Source organism: Panonychus citri, unplaced genomic scaffold (assembly GCF_014898815.1).
Source record: "Panonychus citri isolate SS breed McGregor unplaced genomic scaffold, ASM1489881v1 Contig00101, whole genome shotgun sequence".
NCBI lineage: Eukaryota > Metazoa > Arthropoda > Arachnida > Trombidiformes > Tetranychidae > Panonychus > Panonychus citri.
The window spans coordinates 220,433-237,990 of record NW_026515506.1 but is presented as its reverse complement, the minus strand read 5'-3'; the positions used below and the strand labels follow the sequence as shown (position 1 = coordinate 237,990).

Sequence of the window (17,558 nt, the reverse complement as noted above, 5' to 3'; positions counted from 1 at the left end):
TCAATTCGGGTAAATCGATAGTTTCGATTCGCGAGTAAATTGTCAACTAAATACGTTCATCTGATCATTAAGGTGATTTATTTTCTCTCACGGTGAAAGAAGAAATTACTATTTCACATCGTTCGTATCTCCAATGGAAATAATAATTGTTTAACATGATAAATCTCCAATTGATCCTTGAGAACAATTTGAACTTCGATCAACCATCCTGTAAGCCCATAATCGGCAACTTAATTCATCTTTAAGTTTAGTATATTCTTCAATCAATTTTGGATCAAGTTTTTCATATTTTTCCAATTTTTTCTTCTTCTCTTCAAGTTCACTAGTTAAACTTTGATTCTCAGTTTCTAAATCATTTCGTTTACCTTTCAGACGTTCAACTATTTCTTTTTTTCCATATTTATGAACAGCTTCTTCAGTCTCTTCCAGTCTGGAAAATTGAATAGAACCAAAAATCTAATTAGTAACAATCTTTTGTAATTCACAATTGATTCTCAAATAAGATAATAGTCATTCTCACCTTTTCTTCAAACAAGTTGCTTGAGCCTTGGCACAAAGTAAATTACCAGTTGCATGATCATAATTCAATTTGAATCCCAATTTAAATTCTTTGGTGTGTTTTTCAACATATTCATAAAATTTATTGGCTTCCTATTAAAATGAGAGAAAATGAGTTTAAATTCAACGGGATTAACTTCGGTTACAATTTACCTTTAAAATATTTTCCGAAACATTGGCGATCTCTCTATCAATAGAGGCAAGATTTTGACAATCGAGTTTAAATTTTTCCACCTCAACCATTAACTCATCACAAGTTGGATTGTTACGTTTACCAGTTAGATATTTATAATATTCAGCAACTTCACTTCCAATAGATTCATCAATCTGTTGACTTAATTGCCGTAAATTTATATTAGGAATCTCTTGTCCTTGATTGAATATTTTCATCAGATTATTAATCGTCGGGTGGAAGTATCCCATTAACAGCATTCGAAAAACTCTGTCAACTTCCTCATCCTAATTAAAGATAAACAACCAAAAAAATAAGTAAACAAAACAAACCAAAAGAGGAAAAATTTAATTCACCTTAAGAATGAATCAAATTTACTATTCCATTACAACTTACCTTTGAAGCGAGTGCTTTGAAATGTTGATAGATGATAATCTCTCTCAAACTGGCCATAATTAGAATTGAACAACCAAACAATTAAATTAAGAAGAAAACAATTAAAAAAACAATTGCGACCAAAAGTCAATCCTTATAACCGAAGCGGGAAAAGAATTAAAAAGAAAAGAGTTCGATACATCGAAAGTTCTATGATCGATTAATCGAACATTTGATAACCAAATGATTCCAAATGAAAATCAAATCAAATTCAATTTCTTTCATTGAATAGAAGTTCAATTTTGTAGTAATGGAGGCGGAATCAATCAATTTTAGCTTTGTGAGTGATTACACATCGAAATATTAATGGAAATACTGATCAATTGTTACGATTTAATCGTTTAATTAAATTGTTTTCTTTCTGATTGTCAAAATTTCATATCAAGTCCTTTGGATTTGGATCTTCACTTTTGCCTTTGACTGAATTAAAATTGGACTCGTTTGGAATTGGATTCGTTACCTTAGGCTTAACAAGAATCAGTTGACATTTAATTGTTTGTGTTGATTAGAAACATTTGTTTTCTTGTGTTATTTTAAAGCAATTAAATCTATTTAATTATGACTCAAACTGGTCAAGGATCGAATTATTATTTTGTCATTGTGGGTAAAAGTGATAATCCAATATTTGAATTAGAATATACGACAAAATCTAGTGAAAGATCAACAGAGAATAGAAATTTATCTCAATTCATCGCTCATTCATCTTTGGATTTAATTGATGAATCTTTCTTGACTTCTTCTAATTCTAATATGTATTTGAAAGTTGTTGACAAATTTAATGAATATTATGTTAATGGTTTCGTTTGTGCTTCAAGTACAATTAAATTTCTACTTCTCCATGATGCAACCAAGATTGAAGATACAAGTTTGAGATCTTTTTTCACCGATTTATACGATTTGTACTGTAAATTTACACTTAATACATTCTATGAGCTTCATACTCCAATTCGATCATCTGTTTTTGAGAAAAAAGCTTTAACATTTGCTAAAAAGTATCTCCCATGAACCTAATCAATGTTTACCTAAATGATTTTAAAGAAAAAGAGTAAAATAAAATATTACTGATCTCATAAGAGAATTTATAAATTACATGATCATAATTGCATCTTGTTTTGTTCTTAAGAATTAACTAATCTTGAAGAGAAATTGAATGTTAATAAACGAATCTAATGAAACGAAATTGTTGTGATGATAAATTTCTCGCGAATTGAAACAATTTCATGTATCTGAGTGAACAGAGTTAATGAAGATGCTATTGAACAGAAGATTAGAGAGTATGGATTGATTGATATTTTGTTATCAAGTTTAATTTTTTGACAATTTGTAAATTGATTTGATAGCAGAAGATACGGATGACTTAATTTACTTCTTTCCAGGACCATCTAGACTTTCAGCGGCTTCTTTAGCCTTCTTTTCTCTGTAACCTACAAGACGTTCCTTCTTTCTGGCCATTCGGGTCAATTGGAAAGGCTTGAATTTGGCCATTCTTTTATCGACAACTCGCCGAGTGATGGTGATCCTCTTGGCTTTAAGGGGCATGATTTTTCCTCTAATGGTGGTGGTTAATTTGTCTACTTCTGGGGCACCAGCGGGTTTCTTGTTCTTCTTGCCAGGTCTTGAAACAATTTGAAGTCTATTCTTGTAAACCTTGAGACGATGGATGTTACTTTCAACACTTTCATTTGATTTGTTTTTACGTCTTGGGTCAACCGAGATACCAATAGATCGAGCATAACCAACGGACATACCGACAGCCTTTAATTCAGTGATTGAAAAGCCTCGTCCAAGTCGCTTTTGATATTATACCTCATGGTAGGACAACTAACAACAGGCTTGAGGGAATTTGGTTTAGATTTAGTTAATCGGGTCCTTGCTCTTCGAGCCTTTCGGGCTGGTTGATTGAACCAGGTCTTTATATACTTTTGCCAATCCTTGTGGAAATGTACATTAGGTACCACATTGTTACGAAATTTTCCCATTTTAATTAAATTAAAAACACAAAATCAACTAAACACAATTAACAAAAAACACTCAGTCAAGAAAACTAAGTCTCAAGAAAAACTGATTCCGTTTCCGCCTGATAACAAATATCACCATCTAGCGAGAAGCGCGAAATTTAAACCTATTTTTTCTCTCAAAAAGTTAATTAAATTTTCAATTTTAGATTTTTTTCAAGAAATTTTGTTAATTTCTCCAGATTCGATTATATTTTGTGGTAAAATCATCTACAATTTTTTATGTTGAATATGATAAAAATATTTTCAGAATTTTAATGACTGATGATTTACAAGATTAACAGTTTATGTTTTGGTGGATTGATTTTATCAAGCAAATCACAAATTTGTTTTGACCAATTAAGAAATTGTCTGATTTTTTTTATAGATTAATTTTTGAGCAATTTAAAAGATATTAACTATTGTTGTTATGTCGCCAACAATTTTCTCACTTGAAGAGCATAGAAATTTCTTTTTTCGAAATCTTTCTTTTCATTATAAAGTTGAGCGTGTAAAGAATAAGCTTTACGACAATATTCACGATCTTCGATTTGTCGGTAAATTGAAATGGCCGTTTCATTGGAATTAAGAGCAGCATCAAGATGACCAAATGATCGGCAATTTAAGGCTTCAAGGTAATGAGCAAAAGCGACTTCCCGACGAGTAGCATAACCAAGAACAGTGATGAAAACACTTCGTAATAAAGTTAATGATTTTGACTTTTGTCCAAATTTATATTCAAGTCGAGCGATTTCAAGGACACATCGAGTCTCAAGTAGGCCAAATTTATGCTTTTTAACAATTTCTAAGGCTTCGAAAAGTGTCTCAAAATCATTGAGAACATTTCCCTTCATAATCATAATACGAACTTGAGTATAAGCTGAAAGTTGATGATATTCGGGTGAATTTTGAAGTTTCGATATCGTTGCAAATGCTTCATCACGACGTTTCTGTTTAAGGTAAAGTTCAGCCGCTCGAATTGAAGCTTCCGTTTTATCGTAAAGTTGAATCTTTTTAACAAAATTTTCCGCCTTCGACCATTCATCTTTAAGATAATAATGTTCAAATTGAATTTCAGCCAATGCTTGTTCCCAAATCGAGGTTATATTAGTTTGATAGAAAGAGAAAAGATTAGCAGCTAATGAGGTAATCATATCTCGAGCTAAATTGTAATGTCCAAGATTCCGCCAAAGGTGAAGAGCAATATTTCTTATGGCAATACAGGTATTCTCATTTACCCTGTAAACTAAACCATCGCCAACATGTTGAACAAGATGTAAATCAAGTAAAGCTTGAGAATAGAGTAAAGTTAAATGTGTCGCCCCAAGGGTAGCATATTGATCACTTTTAATTGCATAGCTCATCATCAATATCTCTGGTAATGAATGTTTAACAGCTAAAAGTTCAGGATTAGCTGTACCATCGGGTCGGCTATTTCTCTCGTATTCCGCCATTGGACCAATAAGACTTTCAAGATGAAGACAAGCAATCGCTGAAAGATGATGTAAATCTAATTCGGTTGCTCGAGTTTGAAGATGATGAAGAAATCGGATTATATCTTCTTCGGTGTAGGACGGATTTTTCTCATTTATGATTATCTTAGCAATTAAAAGGAAGGCAAATTCCATGCATCTTTCATCGTTCGCCTCTTGAGCACTTGAAATACATTCTTTGACACTTTCCATTGCCAATCGGTAACGATTAAAGTGAAGGTGAAACATTGCTTGATTAAGAGCAGCCCAACATCGGGTTTCCTGATCAACATAACCATCAAAATAGGCGAAAAGAAAATCTTGAGCTGCTGAATATTCATTTAGACGAAGATAATTCAAGTATTGAAGGAAATAAGTTGATTTAAGATTCTTTAACTGTGTTGGATTGGGTCTTCCAGATGGATAACAACTTTGTATCAGCTTAACCAATTCGAGAGGTGAAAGTGCTTGTTTCTCATTAATCTGGATTAAATTGATCTGTTTACTTGGATTAATACACTTATATCGTAACTCTCCATGGCCAGGATCGGTCATATCCTTTTTTTGACCTTCTTTATAGTATAATTGTAGGGATTCGTAAAGCTGGACAATTTTCATGAAATCTAATCGATCAAAAAAAATGGCCATTTTCCTTAGAAATAGTCCCAATATGGAGGATTTGTTTATTCCTAATGTGTAACTATGGGTAAGATTTGACCCAGTTGAAATGTATGGTTTGCTTTTGGCGATTAAGTCAATTATCGATCCAACATCTTCGTTAACCAAATTAACCATCCTCTCTTCAAACAATTGTAAAATCATTTTACTCAAACCAGATTTAAGTAGAAATGATCTCAATTGTGAATAACTAAGTTCCAAACCATGGATAAGTTTCATTATGATGATACAAAATCGTCCAATCTCACGATATGTTAGCTCAACTTTACGATCAGTAAAACAAGTAGCCAATAAAGTTAAACACAATTTATATGGTGTTGGATGAAAATCAATTGTCGGATCCATTGAATTATTTTGATTCTTTTCCATATTGAGAAAAAAAAACAAGACCAAAGAAAAAAAAGAGAAAACAAAAAGAAAACAAAAAGAAAATCAAACCATGGCCAATGAATTCAAACGAAAACAACAACGAAATTAGCTTAGTGAATAGACCATAAATTAAATGACTCAAAGAATTAAAAATCAAATCAATTAATCATTTAATTAGAATGGAAACAATTAATGAGGAAAAGTAAACATATTGAGAAGAGAAAATGAAAAAGCAAAAGAAAAGAATTGAAAATTTTTCGATTGGCGCCAAAAGAGAATCGATACATCGATACATCGAGATTCTTACGAAATTAAATTAGAAAATCTTAATTGTTCATCTAATTAAAACTCTTTTCTCTTTTTCTGCAAACTTTCATTCCAAGCAATTAAAAAAGGTTAATATTCGATGGAGTTGAATTAAAAATTTAATTTCGCCAATAAAGTAACAACAGATACAAAGGAATCAACAGTTAACTAGAAAACAACTCAATCTTTTTTTGTTAATTAACAGAAAAATTAATTAACTTTAATATCCAATTACAGGAAGGTGATTGTTCACAAATATTTTCACTTGTAATTATGTTTGGTGAAAGTTTGAATGGTCAGAAATCAGGAAGAGAGAGAAAAAAATGATTAAACAATTAAAATCATCAAACAATCAACTGAAATGATGAGATGATGAGATGTTGGAGAGGATTAACTAATTAATAGATAAAATTGAATTAATTGTTTACTCTGATGGTGGTAAATTAAACAATCATGTTTTTCATCATTGTAATGAAAATAGTAAAAGTTTATGATTAGTTGGAAAGATATGAAAAGAAAACCATTAACAAAAATTTCCCATTAATTTGGTATCTTTTTAATTGTTAGAATAACAATTTACCTTTGTGATGATGTTTACTTTTCAAAATAAAAAAGGGATGGTAAGTTAATTAGCCGTTGATTTAATTTGATTAGCTGTCAAGAGAAATATTGATGAATATTGATCAAAAATTGTTGATTGTTGATCAACAAGTTGAAATTGAAACACTTTCAATAGTTAATTGTTTGATTATCTGAAATTGGAAAACTAAATTTTTTAAAATTGCAAAAAAAAAAACAACAAAAACAAAACAAGACAGTCCAAAAATTCAAGGCTAATGAAATTGATTAATTGAATAAGTGATTAACTAAATCAGTCCAACACAAGAGATAATAAAAATTATGATGGAAAAATTAATTGCTGGTTGTTGTTAATAGTTAACAATTAACAGAGAATGAAAAAAAACAAAAATCAATGACAGCCCAAAGTAAAGTTGATCCAAGGTGAAAATGATTAAATGATTTGACAATTTAAAGTATATCCAATTATAATTGTATCACCGAACCTGACCAATGATCGTCCAATGTAATTAATGTTGGTTAAGAAATTAACTAATAGGGAATCAAATTAAAAAGAAGAAAAAAACTGAGGAAAATTAATCAAATTAATCTTTTCTCTTTTCTCAGAGAGAGAGAGAGAGAGAAAAAATTGTCACATAGACAGAAAACAAGAAATGTGACAGAAAAAAAGTGTAGGAAGTTTGATAAGCTAAAAAAGATGAGGATGATAAAGATGATGATAAGACGAAGATGAGGATGAACGAATGGAGAGGAAGGCGAAGGCAAGAAACGAAGCGACAATTTAGTAGCTTCGCTGATGGAAATAGAAAGTAAAAAGGGAAAGGTGAATTTCGAGAGAGGAAATTCTAACATTCGTCATCATCATCATGTAACAATTTTGTCATCCATTCTCTCCATTGGATTAAATATCTTCCGTCTGACTTTGAATTCTGTAAGAAATAAGAAAGTGAAGAAAAAAGAGAGAAAAAAAAGATTCAGAATTAAAAGATTATTCTGAGTATTAATTGTTTCGTCATTTTAATGATTTCTATCGATTATCATCATGACTCTTGTTGTTGATTGAACTTAAAGATACAATTAAACACACACCTTACTCTTCATCATCCTCATCATAATTCGAGTCATTATCATCATCATCTCTCTCTCTCAATAGAGTAAAAAAATTAAAGAATCTAATTGAGTCTGTCTGATTCCTCTTGAAACTTACCTTACCCAGAAGAAGCTCAAAGTTCTGAGTCTGCCTGGAGTTACTTTCTCTCTGACTGTCTATCTTTCTGTCTAATAATCTCTCTCTCTCTCTTTTCATCATCCTCTCACTTTACATCATCCTTTTCTCCCTCTCTCTCTCACACACACTCTCTCTCTCATCTCTTTCCTCTTGATTTGACTTTACTTTTGCTCTGTGTTTTGAAGCTTTGTTGTATCATCATCATCATCTTCGTCTCCTTCGTCTGCTTGATCATCACCATCTTCGCTCCTTTTTCATCTTCTTCCTTTTCCTTGTTTTTCTCACTGCGAATCCATGTTGGCTCATTTATCATCAATGTTCATTCACCAATGGTGAGTGTGTATCGAAAACCCATAGAAAAAGAAACAACAGAAACAAAAAACTGTGGAAGAAAAAAAATCATCATAAGAAAACAAGGAATCAACAATTAAAATAATTAAATTTTCTTTTTCTTATCATGCAAGTAAATAGATCGAACAACGTTAATCAATTGTGTCTTGTTAAATTATCAACAATCAAATTAACCAAAACAACTATTCTTCATTCTTGACTTCATCATTCCTCAATTGATTACACATAAAATCTAATTAATTTAATTGTGTGTCTCCCTGATCATCTTAACTGTTTCTCTCTAATTAACCAAATATCAAACACTATCTCTATCTCTCTCCTTTGTTACAATTAAGAGAAGAAAATTAAAATCAACAAACAACAACAACAACATTATCATTATCATTACTTTAGTGTTACAAGAACAATTAAAATAATTTCTTAATTTAACAAGAAATAACAATTAATCCATATTAACGGAATCAAACATGTCGGGTGAAATTAAGGAATACAGTCCAATACCCACGGCGGATAATGTCGAAGAGGGAATCAAAAACTCACCTGATAATGAACCTTTAAATGCTAAAGGGTCAAACAAAATGTCCGATGATATTGTCTGCCTTAAACCTAAAATGTCACTTCTCAATGGGTGTACAGTTATAGTTGGTAGTATCATCGGTTCGGGAATATTTGTCTCTCCCAAAGGTGTCCTAAAATCAACTGGTTCCGTTGGTTTATCGCTGGTGGTTTGGGCTTCATGTGGAATCTATTCATTAATTGGTGCCTACTGTTTCGCTGAATTGGGTTGCATGATAACCAAAAGTGGTGCTGATTATGCTTACATTATGGAATCATTTGGTTCTTTTATGGGCTTCCTTCGTCTATGGGTCGAATGTATCATCGTGAGACCTTGTTCACAAGCGATCGTAGCTCGAACCTTTGCCATCTATATATTAAAACCAGTATTCCCCGATTGTGATCCACCGGATGCAGCAACTAGTTACCTTGCTGTAGTTTGTATTGGTAAGTGTCACCGACAAAATGTTCAAATGATATAACTCAGCCCACTAAGTTGTTATATCCATCGAATGGGCTGTTCCAGTTACTTCCGTGAATCGTATGTCTCTGTCTCTCTTCAAACACCAAAATGTTAATGATCGTTGATGGCTTAGGTTATAATTAGAGGAACCAGGAAAATGAATGAAAAGCCAAAGACTTATGAGTGTATATGTGTGTGTCTCTCTCTCTCTCTCTCTTCTCATTCAGAGATTTCGAGTCTAGTTAAACCTAGAAAAGTAAAATCTCGTGATGAAAATGAATGAAGAATCAACAGAGAAAGAGAGAGAGAGAGACGAGAAAAACGTGGCTTGTCTATTTCTCTTCATCTCATCTCACCATCATCATAATTTCCGTTATTTTTTTTCTCCTCAGCATCTTTATCCAAATCTAACTTTAGAAAATCCTGAACATGGGAAAGATTAAACAATTTATTTGTAAACCATTAATTCTGTATTGTAAGCTAAACAGAGAAGAGAAGAAGAAAAAAAAATTAAGATGAAGAAAAATACAGAGAGAAAAAGAAACAAAATAAGAAGAGATTATTAAGACACTTGAGACAATCAACAAATCATCACCATTAAGAACAATTGAGAATACACCTAATACATATTACAAAATATTCTCTCTCTATTCCTCTTAACCAACTCAATTAGGTCTACTTACATTCGTTAATTGTTGGGATGTTAAATGGTCCACACGAGTACAAGATTTTTTCACCTACGGTAAACTATTGGCATTAGCATTGATCATCGGAACGGGAATATATCAAATATCACTTGGTCATACAGAACATTTCAACTTTGACAATTCAGAGACCAAAATAACGAAAATAGCAGCATCATTCTATTCGGGACTATTTGCCTACAATGGATGGTAAGTAGAACAATTAACCAAAGAATAGAAAAGAAACAAAACAAAACCCCAACAATTAAAAAAGAAGCGAAAAAAATAAAATCAAAAGAGTTCAATGTTCAAGTTTATTTAAGCTTCAACAGCGGCCTCAGGGGAGGCTTCGATGAATTAAAATTCATCGTTTCCGGTAGTGACAACCGTACAAGGGAGAGGGGAAAAAAAGGAGGGAAAGGATCATGGATTACAAAAATCTCGAAGTGCCCCTGAGGCCAAAATTACATATTCAGATAAATAGGAAAGAGAAAAAAATTGGGTATTCAATTAATAAAGAAGTTTTCCATAATGGAACAATTTTTAAATTACGAACTAAACGTTCAATTTTTAAATTATGAACTAAACGTTCAATGTTATAAATCATAAGATAAGAACCATGCGGTCCTACCTATTTTGTTTGTTTTGTTGTTTTTTTTTTTTATACTTACTTGGTGTCAAGTTGTTCTACCAACACTTGTATACGAACTTTTTCACAAATAAGTTGATTCAAATTCCAATATTAATCAATTAATTAAAAAAAAAAGAAAACATGTTAATAAACAATCAATTCAACATATGAGAAAAGATCGAAAACAAAGATCGCCATCTATTGAGATTTATAAGATAATAGGAAAAAAGAATAGAAAATTTTGTCAAAGGTTAATCGTAATTAGAATTTTTCTTTCCACCAATTTGGTTAATTTATTAATTTTATTGGTTTTTTTTTGTTTCTCTTTTTCTACATTAACTTGGGTTAATCAGCTTATTTCCATCATGATTATCGTTTAAATCTATGAATTATTTTTACCTTTGTTCCGTTTCCTCTTTAACAAGTCTAATGTTACATTTTCTGCAAAAGAAACAACAACAAAACTCAAAGGCCTATGGAAGTTAATTGTCTATTTATTCAGTTCTACCCAAAAGTTATCGATTGAAAACCTTTTTTCATGTTACTATTATTATCCAACATGGTGAATATTGTGTATCTCTTTATCTTTCCCTCTTTCTCTCTCTCCTGTTAATGGTTAATAAACCCATAGAAGATAAAGAGAAGAAAGGAAAGGAAAAGTGAGCAAGTGATTAAATCAATTTTCTATTCTATTTTCTTATCCAATAATATTTACATTTTTTTTCTATAAAAAGCCACAAACATCTAGGCCTTAACACTTTTTCCTTATCAGTTTACCTTTTCCTTTACAGACTAAAATACACAAAAGAGAAGCAAAAATATCATTCCATAGAATAGAATTGATTTAATCATTAGCTTCCCCCCCATTCTATGTGTTGGTTGATTAATGTAAACCAAAAAGGTTACCATTAAATCATCAACTCAAATTGACAACAATTATGGAAGAGGATTATTACTTTTTCCTTTTTTCATGTTGTCAATTTTATTCCACAAATTTCATTCTCTAGTTAATATTTAGTTTTATCCATTAGCCTGATATCTTTTTCTATTCTTCCTCCATCCACCCTACACACACACTCTCTCTCTCTCTCTCTCTCTTTATCTCCCTTAGTGTCTTTTCCTCCAAAACTAATTCATTTCCTTTTGTTTTTATTTTTCTTCCTCTGTAAATATCATCATAATCGTCACTCCACCAGGAATTATCTTAATTTTGTCATTGAAGAGCTTAAGGAGCCTCACAAGTAAGTTCCAATTTAAATCATTTTTATTACCATAATTATCATTTTCTAACAATTAACTCTCACTTTCTATTCCCTCTTGTTAATTGTAAATACTTTTTATTGGTAAAAAAACAAACAAATTACATTGTATTACTACTAACAATTGTCCAATCAACTATTCTGGGCTTACAATCATAAATCCTGACAATTAACTTTGTGTTGATTTGTTTTCTCAGTCAAAATTAATACTCATTCATTATTTATCCTCAATAGTTCAACATCAAATTGACAAAGAATCAATTTCTATTTACTAACCCTTGATGAACTCAAGAGCAAACATTTAAATATTAATTGTTAATTATTCAATTAACCTAAAAATTACCTAATTAATTGTATTGATTGTCTATATGTATTTATTAAGGTTACAGAAGCTTCTTGTTGATTGTTAACTTTTTGATTAGTTTACGTTCAATAGATTGAACCTCCAACTATCAAGATGATTTAGTTTTTCAATTTGTTTATTTACTGTTGATTTAATCATCATATTTATTTTGTTATCCTTTAAAAGTCTTAATTGTTATTAATATTTTTCTTTCATAACAATTAACTATATTAATAACATTATATTCAGTTTTACTAATTAACTAATTCGTGTCTTCAATTGTGCCGATCACTTCAACTTTTATTGATTACCTTACGATATCTAATTGTGATAATTATTTACTTTTAACAGTTGATTATAATTAAGAGGTTTGATTAGATTAAATCATTCGAGTGATTTAACATGGAAACTTTTTCTACTATATTTTTCAATCATTTATAATCGTTAATCATAATTGCAACAATTAGCTAATATCAAGAGTTTCTTTTAAAAGATTCACACTCCAAGGTTGGTTAATTATTGATTCAAATTGCTGATCAATTTAATTAATCATCAGCAATTTGAAACTTTTTACTCTCTTACTTTTTCTTAAACTCACTCATTAATATAACACGTATTGAATTGATTAATTGTCGATTTGATAACAACAATTATCAGATTAACACACATATCTGATAATGAGATTAAATTGATAACAATCAACCTGTTGTAACAATTTAAAAATGTGAGTAATTAACTCTCGATGTTATTAACTAAACATCAATCCAATGGTTTTACCAAACTGATACATTTAAATTAACTGACACTCAAAATAATTCTGTGATTAAGAAAAACCAATTTAACTTTAAACTACCTTAATTTTTGACAATCAATTGATTGGAAATGATTAGTTTCTGTTAATGATAGTTAGCATATAAGAGCCTCATCTTTGATAAAAAAAATTAGTTAATCAGTAAACTTGTCAATAGTTAATTAACTTCTTACTTTTGTATCAACATTGTAAACAAGACTAGTTATCAATCAAAAGTAATCAACATAATCCAAACTAAATTGTTACCACAATTTTTTACCTTAATTATTGGTAAGATTTTTGTTATTAACAAGTAAACAACATGTTGATTACTTTTGAATGATGATGTTAATTGTTGATGATTAAGTGGATAATTAAGATCCCCTCGATTCGGGGATTCTGTTATTTAAGGTTAGAGTGTCAATATCATACTATTAATATTAATAATTTGATTGATTAACAAGGGAATTGTTGATAATATTAATCATTAAATAATATCAAGAATCTTAATTGTTACTTTTACCAATCAAATGATAATCTTTATTCAGAGACATGAAAATATCAACCTTTTCGTAACATTTAATATTCAGGTACATCTGATAATAATAATAACCAAGCTTAATTGCTACATTTTAGACAAGAGTGTTGTTAATTGTTTTGACATTAGAATTGATATTTGATTATGATAATCTCAACTTAATCATCATCTAATTTGAATAAATGTTCAAAAGGTTAACCTCTTTCCCTATTGTAACAAACTGTCAATAGCAAAAAGAAGACACAATCAAAAGTAATCAATAAATTCTCAGTAACCAGTTACCATGGTATTTATAACTTTCTTATTCAATTATATTGATTATCGATTGAGTTTGAGTTTTCTGAATTGAAGTGATAACAATTCATCCTGAATCTATCATGATTATCAACGGAACTTGTTGATGACACTTGAAGAGATGATATCTTATAATGAGCCAAATTATGGTTTGATCATATTCCTGATGCCTGAGCAATTCAGATGAAATTGAATTTAGACCTTTTTTTCCTATTGTTACTCAAGTTAGTTCATGATAACTTCATGAACAATTGAATTGATTTACTCTGTACCATTGGAATCAACTGTTGCTCTTCAAGACTAACATTGAAATCTATAAAATGAAACAATTTGTTTTCTCTGTTTCAATTTAATTCAAATTGTTTTAAATTCGTTGTCTAGTAGATTAAAATTAAGACTTTTTAACGTTGTTATTAATAATAAATTTGAATTGTCAATAATTGAACTTAATTGTTGAAACCAACAGTATCATTGTCATATTAGTTAGACAATTACAGGGAAAATATTTAAATTGTTTTTCTCATGAAAATCTCATGAACAATTTAATCAACAATTTTCATAACCTGATCAATTATTAGTTAATTGTTTCATTTATATTTCTCTTTAATCTTTTAATTCTTTGTTTATGTAATAAATTATTCAATATTTTTATCGGATTAATTGTAATTGTTAATCTATACTTTCAATTTCACTTAATTGTTTACCCTGATCAGGATTTATGAATCAAATGTATCTTGATTTGAGTAACATCACTGATTACATGTAACATTAATTAACTTTACGATTAGATTAATTCTATCAAGGTTTTTTTTTGTATTAAATAATCACAGGCCTAACCTTAATTGTTGAAGCCTGATTTATATTAATTGTTAATTGTTTCTTCATCAAACCTACACAAATTAAATCAAATGTATCAATTGTGGCTCCATGTCTGTGTCCATGAGTAAATTTAACTTTGACAATTACGATACAAAATTAAGTCTTAACCATTATCATTAACTTTTTACGATTGTTAATATTTTTGTTAAATCATCATCACCATTGATTTATTAAGGTATTAATTGTCAGAACACCCACTCAAATCTCATGATTAAATTATGATCACAAGTTATGATTAAAATATAGACACAGACAATCAAAATCCTAATCATCATCCAGACCAACAGTCAATTATATAACCATTTCTTAATCAACGAATGAATTAAGAAAAACATTGATGATTAAACTTAATCAATCACTTGCATCATCATTATTTAAATCTACCAGACAATTTACTTAATTACACAGAGAGAAAGATAGAGAGTTAAATGTTTGCCGATTCTAAATGATACACAATTAACTTGTACTTTCGATGTATTTTCATCATTATTACCTCCATTATGATTACACTAGTTAAATGGTTGAAACAATTAACTGAATCAGTTAATTGGAAAATGAATTAACATTTTTCCTTTACAAAAAACAATTAAAAACGATGATCGTTTAAAAGTTAAACACAAGAAATTGAAAATTACCCATTAGCTTGTCAATGTACTCAGAGAGTTAATTGTTAGACTTTTTGATTAATGATTAATGATTAATGTTAATTTTATTTTTATTTTTTCATTTACACCTTAAAAACTAATTGTTTCATATTTTCCTCAAATGATTAAAGGAATCTTCCAAAAGCAATTTACATCTCATGCATTTTGGTTACTATTGTTTACGTTCTGACTATTATCGCTTTTCATTCAACTCTATCCGTTGGTGAACTATTGGCCTCTGATGCTGTTGCTGTGGTACGTTGATTGATTTAATTTCTTACCTTAACCATTACTTTTCCAACGATCTTAATCATTAGAAATTAATTAATTTCTTTCTTTATGTAGACTTATGCGGAGAAAGTATGGGTTGGTTTAGCCTACACAATTCCAATTTTCGTAGCGATGTCAACCTTTGGTGGAGTCAACGGGATTCTCTTTACATCTTCAAGGTTTTGTATCTAAAATTTTGGCCTCACAAAAATTAGATAACCAATATTGTGGGTGGAAAAGTTTGACTTAATTTAGTTCTCAATTTATGTGAATTTATAATAACACTAATGAATATTCAGAAGAAAAAAACTCTTTGAGTGTTTACATGAGGATCGGAAATACTTTTTCCTCTCACCTTTGGTTATCTGATTGAAGATTCAAATATTATTATTCTGTTTGAAATAATATTCTGATTGACTTTCTTTTCTCACCTTCTCATTTACAGGTTATTCTATTCAGGCGCTGAATATAATCAAATGCCTCAATTATTATCCATGATTCAAATTAAACACCATACACCGGTTCCCGCTGTGATAGCAATGTGTTTACTTTCATTGGTTTACCTTTTATTTAAAGACATTTACGCCCTAATGGATTATGTTGGTTTCTCTACTTGGCTTGCAATTGGATTAGCTGTTGTTTGTGTTCCCTATTTAAGGTGGAAGCGACCTGATCTTGCTCGACCCATCAAAGTCCCATTAATCTGGCCATTGATCTACATTGCAGCAACCATTTTCATAATAGTTGTACCAATAATTGAAGATCCAGTATCCACTGGTTTTGGTCTTATCATGATTTTATCGGGTGTACCTGTCTACTTGGTGTTCATTGCCTGGAAAAATAAACCATTATTTTTCCAGAAATTCATTTGTAAGTTCAATGAAAATCAGTTCGTCTCATGTCTGTCCACCAACACGATTTTTCAATCTCTTTAGAAATTTTCTATTTCTTATAACTTTTTTTTTATCTTGAAGCATAGAAACATGAACACGAATTTCATTAATCAGTAAATTGTTATAATCAACTAAATGACAATGATCATTTTTACCTCCTAATTGTTGATTCATTTATACTAATTGTATCTTTTCTTTCTCTCTCTCTCTTCTCTTAATTTAGATAAAATAACAATAACATTACAGAAATTGTTTGTTGTAGTTCCATCGGAAAAAGCTCAAGATATGTGATTAACTAATTGGCCAGTTTTTTTTTCTTCTTCATTTCTTCATCTCCAAATTATACAACAATTAAATTGTTAACTACAAACTCTATTCTTTACTGCCAAACAAAATCAACAAAACCACCCGATCATCAAGCAACCACCAACAAGAAACTTTTGATTGACTGATTGATTGACATGTTTTATTTAATTTATATAATTATTATTATTATTGATTATTGTTCATGTGATGAAGTGATTTACATGATATTTACAAATGAAAAACGAAAAAAATTAACTTATTCTTCAAGGGATTTTAACAATATATATATAAATTACTATATATATATATGATTAGCTGATTGTGTTTACAAAATTCGTGAAGTAAATCAGTGTTTTGGCTTTGGATTTATTTCTCATGGATTATTATTTTTTATTTGATTAGTTGTTGTATCCAAGATTGAACAATAATAACAATAATAATAATAATGAATAATAGTGATTAGATGTGTATTTTTTTCTTGTTCTGGTCAAAAACAAACAAAGGAAACGGAAACAAATTGGATTGATACGATGACCAGTAACAATAATAATGACCAATAATTATTATTTCAATGACAACGAGGGATTGGAGTTAAATCCATGAAAATTTAATTTTTGTAAAGATGATGAGAAAAAAAGAAACAAATGAAACTGTGAAGAAAAGGAAAAGGATTGACTGGTTTAATTGTTAATTTAATTGTAAACGAAATTAATTGTAACCATTTAAATTGTTACATTCGTAAAATAAGAGAGTACAGTCCATGAACTATTGTTTAATTGGAGGGAAAAGTAGAGTTACTTTGTTATCTTAATTTTTTTTGCTATCGTCACATTAATCTAATTAAAAAAGTATATAATCAACTTGTAAT

General features: G+C 29.8%; 5 protein-coding genes and 1 long non-coding RNA gene across 7 annotated transcripts; 2 read left to right on the top strand and 4 right to left on the bottom strand.

Moving 5' to 3' along the window:
* Positions 1–55: 55 nt before the first annotated feature.
* On the bottom strand, positions 56–1,285 carry LOC128388684 (uncharacterized). Its single transcript, XM_053348117.1, has 4 exons — positions 1,127–1,285; positions 712–1,017; positions 521–651; positions 56–430 (listed from the first exon to the last, which is right to left on the bottom strand). Exons 1-4 carry the CDS (start codon positions 1,181–1,183, stop codon positions 151–153), a joined length of 774 nt encoding a protein of 257 aa, XP_053204092.1. The 5' UTR covers positions 1,184–1,285; the 3' UTR covers positions 56–150.
* A 3-nt stretch (positions 1,286–1,288) lies between these two features.
* LOC128388689 (trafficking protein particle complex subunit 2-like) lies at positions 1,289–2,254 on the top strand. Its single transcript, XM_053348121.1, has one exon. It carries the CDS (start codon positions 1,724–1,726, stop codon positions 2,168–2,170), a length of 447 nt encoding a protein of 148 aa, XP_053204096.1. The 5' UTR covers positions 1,289–1,723; the 3' UTR covers positions 2,171–2,254.
* A 196-nt stretch (positions 2,255–2,450) lies between these two features.
* On the bottom strand, positions 2,451–3,225 carry LOC128388686 (60S ribosomal protein L13-like). Its single transcript, XM_053348119.1, is given in 2 exon segments — positions 2,451–2,958; positions 2,961–3,225. Coding segments are annotated over 2 exon segments (615 nt in total). The 5' UTR covers positions 3,145–3,225; the 3' UTR covers positions 2,451–2,527.
* Positions 3,226–3,360: 135 nt separating this feature from the next.
* LOC128388678 (anaphase-promoting complex subunit 5-like) lies at positions 3,361–8,083 on the bottom strand. 2 transcript variants are annotated; one of them, XM_053348110.1, is made up of 3 exons: positions 7,957–8,083; positions 6,565–7,094; positions 3,361–5,669 (listed from the first exon to the last, which is right to left on the bottom strand). In XM_053348110.1, the coding sequence occupies exon 3, from the start codon at positions 5,652–5,654 to the stop codon at positions 3,588–3,590; it is 2,067 nt and encodes a 688-aa protein (XP_053204085.1). In that variant the 5' UTR covers positions 5,655–5,669; positions 6,565–7,094; positions 7,957–8,083; the 3' UTR covers positions 3,361–3,587. The 2 variants fall into 2 exon arrangements, with proteins under 2 accessions (XP_053204085.1, XP_053204084.1); XM_053348109.1 differs by lacking the exons at positions 6,565–7,094; positions 7,957–8,083 and having other exon boundaries at positions 3,361–5,905.
* On the top strand, positions 7,970–17,557 carry LOC128388682 (Y+L amino acid transporter 2-like). Its single transcript, XM_053348115.1, has 7 exons — positions 7,970–9,144; positions 9,834–10,053; positions 11,671–11,715; positions 15,353–15,476; positions 15,567–15,670; positions 15,937–16,361; positions 16,608–17,557. The coding sequence occupies exons 1-7, from the start codon at positions 8,610–8,612 to the stop codon at positions 16,673–16,675; spliced, it is 1,521 nt and encodes a 506-aa protein (XP_053204090.1). The 5' UTR covers positions 7,970–8,609; the 3' UTR covers positions 16,676–17,557.
* Positions 10,151–10,869, bottom strand: LOC128388691 (uncharacterized). Its single transcript, XR_008325324.1, has 2 exons — positions 10,515–10,869; positions 10,151–10,295 (listed from the first exon to the last, which is right to left on the bottom strand). It is a non-coding gene; the product is annotated as an uncharacterized LOC128388691 (long non-coding RNA).
* Position 17,558: the final 1 nt, after the last annotated feature.

Excerpts from the sequence above, each read along its gene's own strand:
- LOC128388678 (XM_053348109.1), bottom strand. The coding sequence starts at position 5,678 with ATGGAAAAGAATCAAAATAATTCAATGGATCCGACAATTGATTTTCAT.
- LOC128388689 (XM_053348121.1), top strand. The coding sequence starts at position 1,724 with ATGACTCAAACTGGTCAAGGATCGAATTATTATTTTGTCATTGTGGGT.
- LOC128388682 (XM_053348115.1), top strand. The coding sequence starts at position 8,610 with ATGTCGGGTGAAATTAAGGAATACAGTCCAATACCCACGGCGGATAAT. Across the intron at positions 15,671-15,936 it reads ATTCTCTTTACATCTTCAAG|GTTATTCTATTCAGGCGCTG; the intron begins GTTTTGTATCTA and ends TCTCATTTACAG. Across the intron at positions 16,362-16,607 it reads ATTTTTCCAGAAATTCATTT|ATAAAATAACAATAACATTA; the intron begins GTAAGTTCAATG and ends CTCTTAATTTAG.
- LOC128388684 (XM_053348117.1), bottom strand. The coding sequence starts at position 1,183 with ATGGCCAGTTTGAGAGAGATTATCATCTATCAACATTTCAAAGCACTC. Across the intron at positions 652-711 it reads TTTCGGAAAATATTTTAAAG|GAAGCCAATAAATTTTATGA; the intron begins GTAAATTGTAAC and ends TCATTTTAATAG. Across the intron at positions 431-520 it reads GCAACTTGTTTGAAGAAAAG|ACTGGAAGAGACTGAAGAAG; the intron begins GTGAGAATGACT and ends TCAATTTTCCAG.